Source organism: Mastacembelus armatus, unplaced genomic scaffold, assembly GCF_900324485.2.
Source record: "Mastacembelus armatus unplaced genomic scaffold, fMasArm1.2, whole genome shotgun sequence".
Taxonomy (NCBI): domain Eukaryota; kingdom Metazoa; phylum Chordata; class Actinopteri; order Synbranchiformes; family Mastacembelidae; genus Mastacembelus; species Mastacembelus armatus.
The window spans coordinates 1,820,052-1,833,828 of NW_022872940.1; the positions used below are offsets into that span (position 1 = coordinate 1,820,052).

A 13,777-nucleotide genomic window follows, 5' to 3' on the forward strand; every position below is an offset into this window, starting at 1 on the left:
GTGATGAGCTTTACTTATCAGGTTTAGACGAACGGAGACACCGAGACACGCCGCGGGAGGACGGAGCTGGGAGTCTGGGAACGCGTTTAAACATCCACAACTTTTAAAGCAGACATTTTCCTCTCGACGACTCCTTTCTTAAGAGTTTTTTTATTTTGTTTTTTTTTCTCTTTCTTTCCCCGGGAGAGGGGAAAGCAGGGAGGAAGAGAAGCAGAAGAGGAGGAGGAGGTGGTGGAGGAGGGAGGGGAGGGGAGGGAGGAGGAGAAGCCGGAGTAAAGTTTGTCCAAGTTTGCACATCCCTTCGGAAACGCCATTTTGATTCCTCTCCTCTTCGGAGCAAGTTTGCAGCCTCTCTCTCCCATCTTTTTTTTCTTCATCCCCATTTATCATCCACCATCACCGCCGTTCATCATCATCATCGCCCCCACCACCACCATCATCATCATCCTCGCCACGATGTCTCGGCGCAAGCAGCCCAACCCCAACAAAGTCAAGCGTAAGTCTGTTTTTTTATCCTCTCCATCGTTACATTTTCGTGGGTTTCTGACTCTGTGTGCTCGCTTTTATCGATTTTTGAGATGCTGCTCGGTGTGGGGGCAAACTTTGGAGCTGTTGTGGCTGTTAAAGTGAAGTTTAAACTGAGATGTGGAGACGGGCAAGGGAGGGATAGTTTTTTCTCTCGTCTCCGTGTTGCTTCCTAGTTTGATGCGCATCCAAGCGGTGGAATTCAACCTCAGGTCTCTTCCTCATTCACCCTACTTCAGCTAACTATCGCCAACAAGTTGTTTTTTCGACTTATGCTGCAACTTTATCACCAGTGTGCACGCTTTAGACTGTTATTTGGTGGTTTTGCCCCGCGGGGAGGGTGGCAAGAGGGGGTTCAAAGTCTGCCCGCCGCCGGAGTCGAGCATCCATATCTCGGGTGCACTTTGGTCGGAGCCTCGCTGCTAGTGGCCATGTGTAAAGCTAACAGACACCACGGCTAAGGTAACGGCAACTAGGTCGGTTGCTTCCTGTGTGTTCCTTCTAAGTAAAACCACCTGTTGATGAAAGGCGAGTTAGTTTATTTCAGCCTTTTTTCTAATGAACATGATTTATTAATTTGTTGGCTGGGGTGAATTTTTAGAAGCCTCGGGGTTCACATGTTTGAGAGATATGTGTGAGTTTTAAAAGACTATACTGCTTCTCTGTACAGATGTTTAAGTTTTGTGGGAATATTTTGGCTTGTCATGGTGATGATTGCACATGTATACCGTGATCTATGTATGTATTTATTTTTTTAAAGGACATTCAGAAAGCTAGTTGGCTCTTGTTTTTAGAGTATGAAAAAATCTAATTTAAAATTAAAATTTAAGAAAATTAAAAGAGTGGGTATTTAGCATGTATGATGAAAATATTATCAACGCAGTTGCTGACAGGTTTTGATCGTTGTTACACAGCATCAGATGATATTTACCAGAGAAAAGGCATTCATTCCGGTATATACTAGACCAATTTTAGATGTAGATGTTAAAATAAATGCTTAAGAGACCAAAACAGTCTCCCTAATAATCTTGCCTATTATAATCCTGAAACTCGTAATGCTGCGTGTGAGTTTTTGTTTTATTGTGAAGGGTCGTTCGTTCTTTTCCGGTCGCTTCCTAGCTAAATGCTACTGACTCGACGTGACGTGTCGTGACCTTGCCCAGACATATTTATAAGAAAAATGCCCCCTTTTCATTTATAAAGTGCACAAACACTGTGGCGTGGAGTTCTCTGCCTCCGAGCTGCTCGATGTAAGCCAGTTTTCGTTGCTGTTTGGTGACTTTTGGCCGCGTTTTCCACCGTCTCCGGTTACGCGCAGGCAGCAGCAGCATCGACGTGACGCCTGTTGCATCCACCTCCTCCTCCTTCCCCCCTTAGTCTCTTTTTCTCTCTTTCGACATCATCCACCACTTAATCTTCATTTTTAAAAGCTAGTGTGTGAATTATTCTGCCACTTTGACCCAACTCTAGGCTGAAACCGTCGACTTTGTCAACTTTTCAGCGGCTAATGTAGCCGTTAGCCTCGTAGTCGGTTTTTCCGTGTTGGTACACGGCGGAGGATGCTGGCCGAGGCTGTTAAATGTAATGTAGTTTTACTGCTGATTCAAAGAGACTTTCTTATCAGTGATCCGGGTCAATGATTGATGGATGGGGTCAGGTTTGGATGTTGGACTCGCTCGGAGAAGAGCCGAATTGATGTTTTTTTCTCCTATCTGCCTCAGGGTTGAACTGGTTAGATAATGGTTGCTAGGGATTTTCTCTCTGTCTCTGTCTGTCTCTGTCTCTCTCCCTCTCTGCCCGTGCTTGCCCTATGTCTCTCTACCCCTTTTCACTTCTCTGTTGAACTTAAACGCGAAACTTTACCAACAAAATCCACCAAACTTTCATTATGTTTTCAACTTTTGCTGCATTTGTGTCCACCAGTAGCGCTTTTAGTGTAACTTTCTACAACTTTTGGCCTGTCCTTAATCCCTGAAATATTATGGCATTTGCAGTAAATGTGAGTTTAATGTGTTTCAGTTTACTCCTTTGATATGTCTTACTTACCGCATGGATACTTCTACTACATTTGTAGACATTAATAGTGAATTCATGGTAACCTTAAATAACTTTAGGGTAATTTTAGCCCCCTCATAGTCTCCATATGTAAGAATTTGATATGCACATATGAAAGTGTGTGTGAGGAAGTGTGTGTTTCAGTGCATTTTTTTTTTTTTTGCACTTTTGGTATATCTGTAATCATCACACTACTACTTTTGCTACATTTGCAGTCATCATTAGTAAGTTTAGAGTAATTTTATAGGTATCGGAAATTTCTGCATAGGTAGGGTTTCAGAGTGTATTTCTTGCAGTTAAATGTGAATGTCTTGTCAAAATTAACATCCTCTATTTCATATGTGTGCCTTCTGCTATACAGTTAATAATTACAATGGTACTCTTAAAGTATTTGATGTAATCAACAGGGTATTTATCTGGCTAAATAATATCGTTCTTCCCACATAACCCACATGTAGGGGTTTAAAGTCAATTTATGGCAGTTTGTGATTTTGTTTTTGAATAGCAAATTGAACATAGCTATTATGCTGTTTTTTTTCTCTTGCTGTCTATACTCATCACAAGGATACCTATAACTTTGATACATTTATCATCAGTAGTTAGTTTATCCAACTTTGTGATATATGTAATCCATACACATTCCATATGTCAGGTTTTAAAGTGTATTCTGGTAGCTAAAGGAGCATTTCTATCAAAATTAGCATCCTTTATATTACATTTTAGTTTCATTCCTTAGGACTTCTATCTTTAACTCCCAGATTATCTGTATGCAGGTATCGAAAGTACATTAATGTCAGTTAAATGTGCGGTCATGGAAAATATACTGAGTTTAATTGCCATTTTTACTTTCTATAATTGTCCAACAGGCACCTTTTATTGTATTTGCAGTTTTCAACAGTTTTATCGAACCTACATAGTATCCATATGAAGGGTTTTTTTTAGTTCATGGTAAATTTATGTGATTATATAGCAGTTTTGACTCTTATGATTATACTTCAGTATTAAAACGCTGACTTTTAGTGCGTTTTGTGAACAACTTTGTGATTTTACCCCACTTGGTACTTTCTTGTTACTCTGTTCTGTAGGGATTTTAAGGATATGTGTTTAATGGCAAATTTTGCTGTCTGTGTTGCACTTCTATTTTTATATTAATCCTTTGTATATGAGGTCAAGTACTCCTTTACTGACTTCAGTGCATCTGTTGTGCACAATAGTGACTTTATGACTTTATCACAGTTCATGACATTGTCAACTGCTCTAGTATTTCATCACCATCCCCACTTGAGTATATACTGTGTTTGGAGTGCACTGTGTAGTGCCTTTATTGTCCCTTTTATTACTCCAATATTCAAAGTGATTTTGCACACTATGCGCACAGAAGATTTGGTGTGTTTGTCACACTGTTTAGTGATTTTTATCTCAAAATACATTAGGTTATCTTTAACTTCTTAATGTTCATAAGAACCTGTTGTGTCCTGCATCAAGTAACAGGTTTACGTTGACTTTATTGTGTTTCATTATATAGTTCATATATAGATTTGAATGTGTTTATGGCTCTCTTTAGTGACTTTATGGTAAATTTGACTGTTATAGCTAAAAAAGGATTATTATTATGCTCATTTAAAACTATTGTTTTGTGCAGTAGTGCAGTATTGACCTTGCCTTATTTTATGGTAAAAGCTGTAAAACGCCTATGTAGAGTGTTTTTGTAGTGCTCGGTGTGTCTTTATTATGTTCGGTACTTGTATCTTACAACATTATCACTTTTTTTGTCCTATTATGGTGCATCTTATTTGCTTGGTGGTGAGATAAACCAAATTCACTCTTTTTATTCAACTCGGGGGATCTTTGGCTATTTTTAGATGAAGTGGACATGTTTCTAAGATGATAAACCCGGTATTTGTGCTGTCTTTGGTCCTCTCCTCCTCCTTCTGACAGAAGAGGAGGAGGAGAGATCCGGATGAGCAGTTAGCATTCCATTACGAAATTCAACACTGAGGCCGAGCTCAGCCCTCAGTGACAGGGGCAGATCTCTCACTCTCTCACAGACAGGCACTTGTTGCTGAGGGAGAAACTTTAACTCGTCCATCCACTCTTCTTTTGACTCTTCATGGAGCTGTGGCAATGTTTTTAAATGGAGATGTATGCTGGGTGTGGGAGGGATGCACTGTTAATCAAAACATCAAAGTTGACACTTTATTAATGCCTTCTATGAACTTAGGTACTAAAATGCACTTTCTGACTTTGCATTTTACAAAATAAAGTGTGATTTTATACAATTTCATACCACCATTAAACAAAGATCCAGCAAAAGCAACTACAGTGAATGAAATATAAAAAATATACTGAACTATGATAAAAATAAACAATTAAAACATACTGGAACTGGAAGAATGCAACTTTAGGATTAACAAACAGTGTTAAAAGTGTTATTTATTATTTTGACCTTTTAACATTTATGCCTGAAAATGACAACATTTTAAAGTTTTCCTCAGATTTTAAGTCATAGTGCATCATAAGACACTGAAATTAAAAAGGGAAAATATGTAATCTCCTAATGCAAGACTTCATTCATGAAATACAGATAATGTGCACATTAGTTTTTCTCCATTTAATTACACAATCTGGTGCAAGCAGTGATTATTTTTCTATTTACCAATTACTTTTTCAATGTATGTACAATTTTTTTAACATGTAATTCAAAATATCAAATACTTGGAAGCTTAAATCAATAAATTATTGTTGTGTATTTTAGAAAAGAGAGAAGTAGTCTATAACTATAAATTGCACAATATATAAAAGACAGTCCTGTTTGTGCATCGAAAATTAATTCATAGAAAAAATGAAACACAACATCTGAACACGTCACATTGGAGTCAATAACTAATTGGCATAGAGTGAAGACTTAAAGATAGGTTAAGGGTAAGGGTTAGATGAGAAGTGGTAAGTCTCCAGCAAATGAATGTTAGCCAATGTAAAGTCCCCAAAAAGGATGAAAATGTGTGTGTGGCCATCCATACTTCCCCTTTAATGCTCCTACTTTCCAGTTTGTAGTAATGCTTTGCTGGCAAATACACAACAAATGTGGGCAGTTGTGCTTCTGTCAAAGCTCTTCTTCTGTGGCGTTGGACATTTTAAAATGCTGACAGCTGATGATGTAGTCGATGATGTGTAACGCTCACATACTCACACAGTCATACACACCGAAGGACACACTTGGGCACAAAGAGTATCTTGTGTGATGGGGCATCCTCCATTGTGAGCGCTCTTTGTGGGTAATGAAACTACACACACACACACACACACAGCTGGAATTACATGTGAAGGCCTGATGTAGTGTGAAGGAGGATGCTTGTTTACTTTTTGTACAGACATTAGAGGAGAAAAATGAAAATGTTTCAATGCTTTTGGTCTTTTTGTTAATCTCTTCCAGTTCCGGTATGTGTTTTGTTAATAATATATGTATATACATATATCGTTGAGAATGATTCTAGATTAAATGTTAAGTGTTAGCAGAGCGATCACGCTAAGCACTGTATTTCTGTGTGTGTGTGTCTGTGTGTGTGAAATCAGTATAAATGAATGAATGAGTGTGAGTTAATGGGGAGTTTCAGTGGGACGTTTGTGTCCACAGGGACTTCAGTTAAGCAGCTAATTAAAAGCTCTTGTCCTCCCTCAGAGACTGTTGTTGTGTCCACATTAACCTCCATTTATATCACACACACACACACGCCTCTTCATTGATTCAAGCACATGACAAGCTCTAATGGGTGACCTCGGACAATGCCTGCCTCCATCTTTTCTTCTGTTTTATTGAATCTCAATTAAATCTTTATAAATTGTGAGGAAATTTATCTGCAGATTCATTCTTATTTTAGTTTTACGTTTTAAAATGTTTTAAAATATTGCAAATACCTATTATAATTTCCATGTTAGAGAAGTCAAAGGAAACAAGCAATTATTCACATTTCTGCTGAAGAAGTTAAACAGAGTGATACTTTATTGATTATCAGAATGGTTTAATTTAAGAAGCAGTTTAATTGACCTATTTTTCTAATAAATTTTTGTAATGTTCAGTAACATCACTAAAAGGAAATTTCAGTTGATATGTGATTTAACACATTTATTTGTATCTGCAGATTAGTTGTACACAAATAGATTATAAGAGATAGATTTCACTCTTGCAAACTGGATGAAGGCTTGTTTTAATTAAAGCACTTTGATAGTACTTATTAAACAGCAGGCCTGCAACTATTTTCATTAGCAGTTAAACCAGCTTATTCTTTTAATTAATTTTGTCTATAAATAAAGCCGTTTCCCAAAGCTTTATTCAACCAAAACAGATTAGTTTATAGTAATACAGCAGTATATCTTCACATTTGCAAAGGTTGAACTAAAGAATGTTTTGAATGAAGAATGAAGTAGTTTTTGCAGTTTTGTTGTAATTGAATCAGTGTACTGAACCTAGAAAACCAAAACACAACAGAAATGCAGAAGACGAGGAGTAGAGTAATTGGCAGATTAATCAATGATGAAAACAAGCATTAGTTGCAGCCCTAATGTGCACTGTAAATAACATATTAACCAGAAATAAATGCAAAGTCCTTCCATTATGTTATGACTTGGCTTCCACTTAAAACTTTACTGCTGTTTCAGTTCAATCAAAGCTGCAGCAGCACAACTCCACATTTGATTACAATATACAACCAGATACACATCTCTGTGCTCGGGCATCAGTGATGGCCTGCTTAGGGCTTTAGGCAAAACCAGCACATGCACGAATACCTTCAGCTTTTAAGAGGGTGGCTGTTACTACACCTTTCTTTCTTTCTTTACCCTGGCCTCTCTTTCTTTCTGTGCAGGGCCTCTATTTATAGACCCGCCTTTTTTTTTTTTTTTTTTTAAGATAAGATTATGTTCTATCCCTCGAGGAGGAGGGGTTAACGTACAGCTCAGAAAGGTGTGGAGCAGGAGGGGTCTGGGGACTGGGTGTTTGAGGTGAAAGTTAATGTAAGAAACTCAACCTTTTAATGTTGTGCTCTGCAACTTTACACGTTGGCATTATGGCTCTGAGCACACATTTCATCTGTGACCTGGGTGGGGGATGTCTGTGATGGTGTGGATGTAGACGAAGAGGTGACAATGATGGGGGATGGGTGGGAGTCCAACAGTTACACCTCCTGTAGGACCAAATTGTTCATCACCTTCCTCTGTCCCCTTCATAGACGAGGTTTAACTTCCTGTTTTATAGGGGTGGGAATCTTCAGGCATTCTATCATTCAATGTGATTAAAAAACGGCACATCGTTTTTAATCAGATGTTTCTGTACATAATTTACCCATATGAAACACTTGTTATTTTTAAAACGTTTACAGGAATCAGTAATCTGCTTCACAATTACATTTGTAACGTTGCTTTTCAAAAAGTGCCAGTAACGGATTCCTTGTATCGAACTTGTCAAACTTTAACATATCTCTCTTTGTATCAACAGCAGCTGCTCTTATTCATAAAAAAATAATTAAGGACCTTTCTCTGAATAAAAACCTTTCTTATTGGCAAAAACCCGAGACAGAATTTGCTGTCAAAACAGCAAAACAACTATATATAATTTAATAGCAGCCCTAATGTAAACTTTATTGTGTAACAATTAGAGTCCGACTGACATAGGTTTTTTTGGGGCCGATGCCGATATGAAGTTAAAAAGAAAATTCGGATATTGATATATCGGCCCATATTATTTATGTGTATATAGTACAGTACCAGTCAAAAGTTTGGATACACTTGGCATTTCAATTCGTGTGTCCAAACTTTGACTGGTACTGTATATAGAATACACTATACATAAACAGAATATACATACATAAGCACATTTTAAACGCACATTAAAAAATGTTAATATCAGCGGCATATTTGCAGATACAGATATATCTGTGATAGGCTCATATCGGCCGATAAAATTGGCATAATGATATATCGGTCAGGCTCTAATAACAATAAAAGCTGATAGATTGTACAGTTTCTGGTGAAGTTTTATTGATACAGGATGCCTAATTTTATAGACTTTTGGACAACTCTGTATTTAACACATTTCACAACATTATATGTAGAAACAAAACTAAGGTTAAGCCTATATATATGTCTATAGTTATATATTAGGCATTAAGTGAATCTTTTCTAAATTTGTCCTTGCAAACTTTTACATTAGTGGAGAGTTAAACTGTCAAACTCTTGAGCTGATAACAGCAAAGGGGGTCTTTCCTCTGTTGGCAGCATTGTTTCCTAATCTTTAACAAACAGGGTGAGTTTAGTTGTTATACACCATTTGAGTTTAGCAGTGAACCTGTGCTTTGAGATGAGGGAGGGATGAAAAGACAGAAAAACAACTTACTTGCTGCCGCACCCATGTTTTGACCATGTGTTTCATCTTTATTTTCTCATCTGTTTTGGATGCCCTTCTTATAATCCTGTAATTGTGATATCATAATTCACAGAGCAGCTAGCATGGCTGTAGATACTTATTCCTGTTTTCTGTTGCTTTATCACTCAACTTCTCTGGTGCCCAAGATGTTGTGAGAAATGGTAGATAATTTCATGTCATATTTAAGCTTAACGTTAAACATAACAGCAGGTGATGCTAGAAACCAGAGCTTAAGGGACTCATAGTTAACTCAGAAAATCAATGTGCAAATGAATATTAGTTTAAATAATTTTTAAAGAATATCCTCTGAATCCAACTTCTCAGACGTGAGGATTGACTGCTTTTCTTTGTCATGCATGATGGTTTGAGTTTAAAACTTGTCGAGGCTTATAATGGACATTTGTCAATATGATGAAAATAGTCATTATTTGCAGCCTTAGCAGAAACTAATCTCTGAGTCAGACATTTTGCATCCACATCATGGATCAGCTGTTGGAGGGACCATGAGCATGTGGAACAATCCTAATAATAAAGTCCTAAAAAATCACGAACAAATGATGACCAATAAACTGATTGGTAACTCAGTCAGAGCCCATAAGTGAATGCTGAGTCCTGATAGAGAGATGGGAGTGAATGAGTAATTTGAGATGTGGGATAAATAGCACCAAAGTAGGACACACACACAGTGTTGCGTATGTGTTGTCTGATGGGCCTCCTCCCCTGTATTTCTGTGTAATTGGCATCAACACACACTGAGTCAACTGGGGCTGTCTTGGACTCCTCACTGGGTGTAAATTTAGGCGAGGGGCAGCTCAGTTATATTTATGCACATACATAGACCACCAGCATCTTTATATAGCAGCCAATACACTATAGTTAGTATGAGTAAATATTACAGTATTCTGCATTTGGCTTGAAGCTTCACAGTCACATCAACTGATAAAAGAAGGTTGATCTTCTGGGGCTGTCGGTTGGTGTTTACATTAGGTTTTGATAATCAGGAAAATTATCTCTTAATCCGAAAAGATGGCTTAAAATATCTTTGTTAGATCTACAATCCAAATATGTTCAGTTCATAATTGTGGGAAAATGTAGAAAAAAAACTGATAAACTGATGATTGTTTCCGCTCTAGCCCGATCTTGGGTGTGAAACAACTAAACCTAATCTTCACAGTATCTATATTTTTGTAGTTTTTAAAAATTAGCATTTTCTGAATTAGGCCTTGTGGTCTTAAAAGTAGACCAATGTACCTGCTACCTCTTGAGTTTGTCTGCTGTATACATGTCCCAGGCTATGTAGAAAGTTTATTGCGTTTCATTCATAGTTCTGTACTTACCTGACTTTGACCTGATGAGTTTGTTACAAAGGTACATTTAAAGTGATATATGGATTTTACACCAACAATTTAGGATTTTTCTTCCCCATAACTTTATCTGTAGCAGCTTTCTGCTCTTTTGTCTTCATGCACACTGACGTTTCCTTTTACAAACATGGTGGTTTTGTCTTGGTTTATGAAATTTTCCTAGAAGCTCAGCAGCAGAGAATGAACAACATCTCTGACACTTATGTAACACTGTCTCTGATAAGAAAGACTTCACATGGACCAACAACACACACTGGAGAGAGAGAGAGAGGAGCTATTGTTTCTCCACTTCCTCCATCTCGTCCTCTGCTCTCCTGATGAGAGGCTGCCTCACTTCCTGTTAACCCCTCCATCCTCCTTCTCTATTCTCCTCCTCACCGTTCTCTATTAAGAAAATATGCCATCATATGTTTTGCCCTGTGGTGGAAGAAGTGATCTTTAACTTAAGGAAAAGTACTACTGTAGAGCAGCAGTGTAGAAAAACTCCATCACAGGTTAAAGTCTGACATTTAAAATCATGCTTAAGTGCAGAAATCTCATCTGTACTGTTCTCATTCTGCAGTAAAATATACTCAGGATGTTGCTTAGTCCAGCCTGGTTATCACCTAATGAATAAGGCAAATTCATAATGTGAGATGGGTGTTTCTTTTAGACGATTTAATTTGTTAGATTAGCACTAGCTACAGTATGTTGAATTAGGAGCTCCTGTTATACTTATGGATTTACAAAAATACCATTTGATTACTTTGATACTGAAGAAAACTTCTCAGACAGGCTTTGCATTTACATTGAGAATGTCTGTGGACATTTATTCACAGTGATTATAGGAGATAATATATCCTCCATAAGTGTAGATCAGCATGGTTTTAGAAGTGTGTTCTGTTTTGACTTCAAAGAGAAATGCTGCATCTCACAGTTTACAACCCTCTGGGCTGCACTAAGCTAAACAGGTCCTGTAGAGCTTCATATTTAACATGCAGACAGGAGTGGGATATTGTCTCATTTAAACTCTCAACCAGAAAGTGAATATTTCCCCAAATTTTGAACTGGCCATTTAAATTTAACCAGCAACATGTTGGTCTTCATCACAAAAAAAATCATAAACTGACGCTGAGATAAGCTACTGTGAGCATCCTCCTCCATCTCCTGCCTTTTATCTCCTCAACTCCTCCCCCTCTTAGATACTCTGTTTCCTCCCCCTACTGCTCCTTCTACCCTCCCTCCATCCGTTGTGACATTCTTTCACAGTCGAGCCGCCTGGACTTTGGACTCTCAGTAAATACAGCTTTATTTGTTGCGAACAGGGTGAAGGTGGCCCTGCGTGTGTGTGTGTGTGTGTGTGTGTGTGTGTGTGTGTGTGTGTGTATCAGCCATCACACACAGCTTGCTGCACAAGCTGCTTATCAGCAAGACAGTCTCACCACACCCACACACTCTCTGGCATCCCATACAACAGGTCTGTCCTACAAATATCTGAAACATTTATACTTCATTCCTAAACTCTCATCTGTCCATCCATTAGTGTAGCTCAAACACACCTTCAGCCTGATGTGAAGAGGGTTTAAGAGTTTTTTTTTATAACAGTAGAAGGTGATAAAGCTAATTAAGTTTGGTGTCTTTTGATGCAACTCCACCCTGGATACATAAAGCTGCTGTATGTTGCCATAAGAGTGGGCAACCCGCAATTTAATTAAAGCACATTTAAAACACGTCAGAAGTCACAAATTGCTCTAGGACTGTGCTTTCCAAACTGCACCCCGCTGCAAACGATTTGCGTTGTCACCTCTTCAGAGCAAAATTGAGGGGAAATGTGGCTGCTTTTAAACCCCAAATCCTGTAGCTGTATGTTCATGATGTAGAGTATATGGCAACTCTGCAAAGCAAAGGGCACATTTAAAACTAGTTTCCTTTAGGACATCAAAAAGCAGGAAATGATATTAGAAGGAAATGTTTTAAAATGTCAAATTGTGAAAAGTTAAGGTTGTTGTGGATAAAAAAAAAAAGTCCAGTGTAAACAAAAAACATATCTTTAATATTAGGTATTAGTTCTGTTAGTTTTGTAAAAAGGGAAAATACTGAATATCTGCATTTAAGTCAAAATGTTGGTGACACATGGTTGTCGTTCTGAAGCTTTTAACTTATCAGTGTTCATCAGCTTTTAGGTTTGAAAGTCAAAAAGCAGTAGTGTCCCAGTGGAAAAAGTTCTGTATGAGCAGTGAAGTCAGTGAAAACATTAAAAAAGCTGTTCTGGGAAAATCAGTATTGTTACGAAGTTGTTAGACACTAACAAGTAGTGCAAAATGATGATAAAAGGAGAGAGTAATTGAGCTTAGAGCCACAAGAACGGGTTCAGAAAGTAATACAGCCACCACTTCACCAGTTGCTTATTGCTTTAGTTTAAAAATAAAAGTGGACAGTTGCTAGTATAGGTACCATCAGACTAAACATTAGGTGTAAACTAGGTTCAGTCGTATGTTTGCTCGTTTGTCAGGTTTTTGAAGCAGTGTCTCAGGTTACCCTTCCTGCTCCCCCTTTAGCAGCAGCAGAGTGGTTCCCACCCTGCTGTGGTCGACATGCTGCTGCTGCGACAGAGAGGATGGGGTTAACACACACACACACGCACACTAGTAAGATGATGGAGTCTTCGAAGAGAGTTTGAGTCTATCTCTCTCTCTCCCTCTCTCTTTCTCCCTCAATCTCTCTCTCTCTCTTTCTCTGGTTCTCAATTTGCCTTGAGCTCCCTTGCCCTCCTCCTCCCCCACTCGTCTTTCTTGCTGACTAAACAGTTTTGTCAGCTGGCTGCTCTGCTGCTGAGGATTGTACGGAGAGGGGGGGGGGGGGACTTGGAGGAGGGAGGGAGGAAAGGAAGGAGAGCAACAGAGAGAGAGTATGCAAATAACAGTGTACTTTATGGCTGTTAAATCAACAAAGGTAGATTGAGTTTTAACTGCAGTCGCACCCCCAGTCACTTCACTAAAGTGTGTGTGTGTGTGTACATGTCTTTATTTGACTGTGAGGACATTTTAGAACTGAGTACATTTTGTCCGGTTAATGTAGAGGTTGGGGTTAGACTTTAACCTGCTCTTTTCACATGAACACACCACTACTTTGTCTTTATCTTTTCACTGCAACTCTGCATCGAGACTCAGGATTTTATTACTTAAAGGCCACTGAGCTGATGGACAACTGTTGGCCAGTGTCAGGCCGTCAGTTGTCTGTCGCTCTGCTTTATTTACAGTCTGTATATCCATACCACAAGTTTTCTGCTTTGCCTGTTTGAATGATGAATACAGACTATCGCCACCTGAGGGTATGGAGAGTTATTTCCACTGTCACAGGTGCGGAACGTACATGCTAGTTTCTATCTGCTGTGATATGCGTGGTGCGTTCAGGTGAGACTTTCTGGTACAGATAA

At 38.4% G+C, this 13,777-nt stretch overlaps 1 protein-coding gene across 2 annotated transcripts in view; it reads left to right on the top strand.

Annotated features, from left to right (window-relative positions):
• The first annotated feature begins 256 nt into the window (after positions 1 to 256).
• Positions 257 to 13,777, top strand: part of rreb1a (ras responsive element binding protein 1a) — a 72,066-nt gene continuing 58,545 nt past the window's right edge. For both annotated transcript variants that reach the window (XM_026329489.1, XM_026329486.1), the window contains exon 1: positions 257 to 496. Coding sequence is in view for 1 of the 2 variants with exons in the window: in XM_026329486.1 (XP_026185271.1) it covers positions 457 to 496 (40 nt within the window). In the remaining variant the exon portion in view is untranslated. The remainder of the gene's footprint in view (positions 497 to 13,777) is intronic.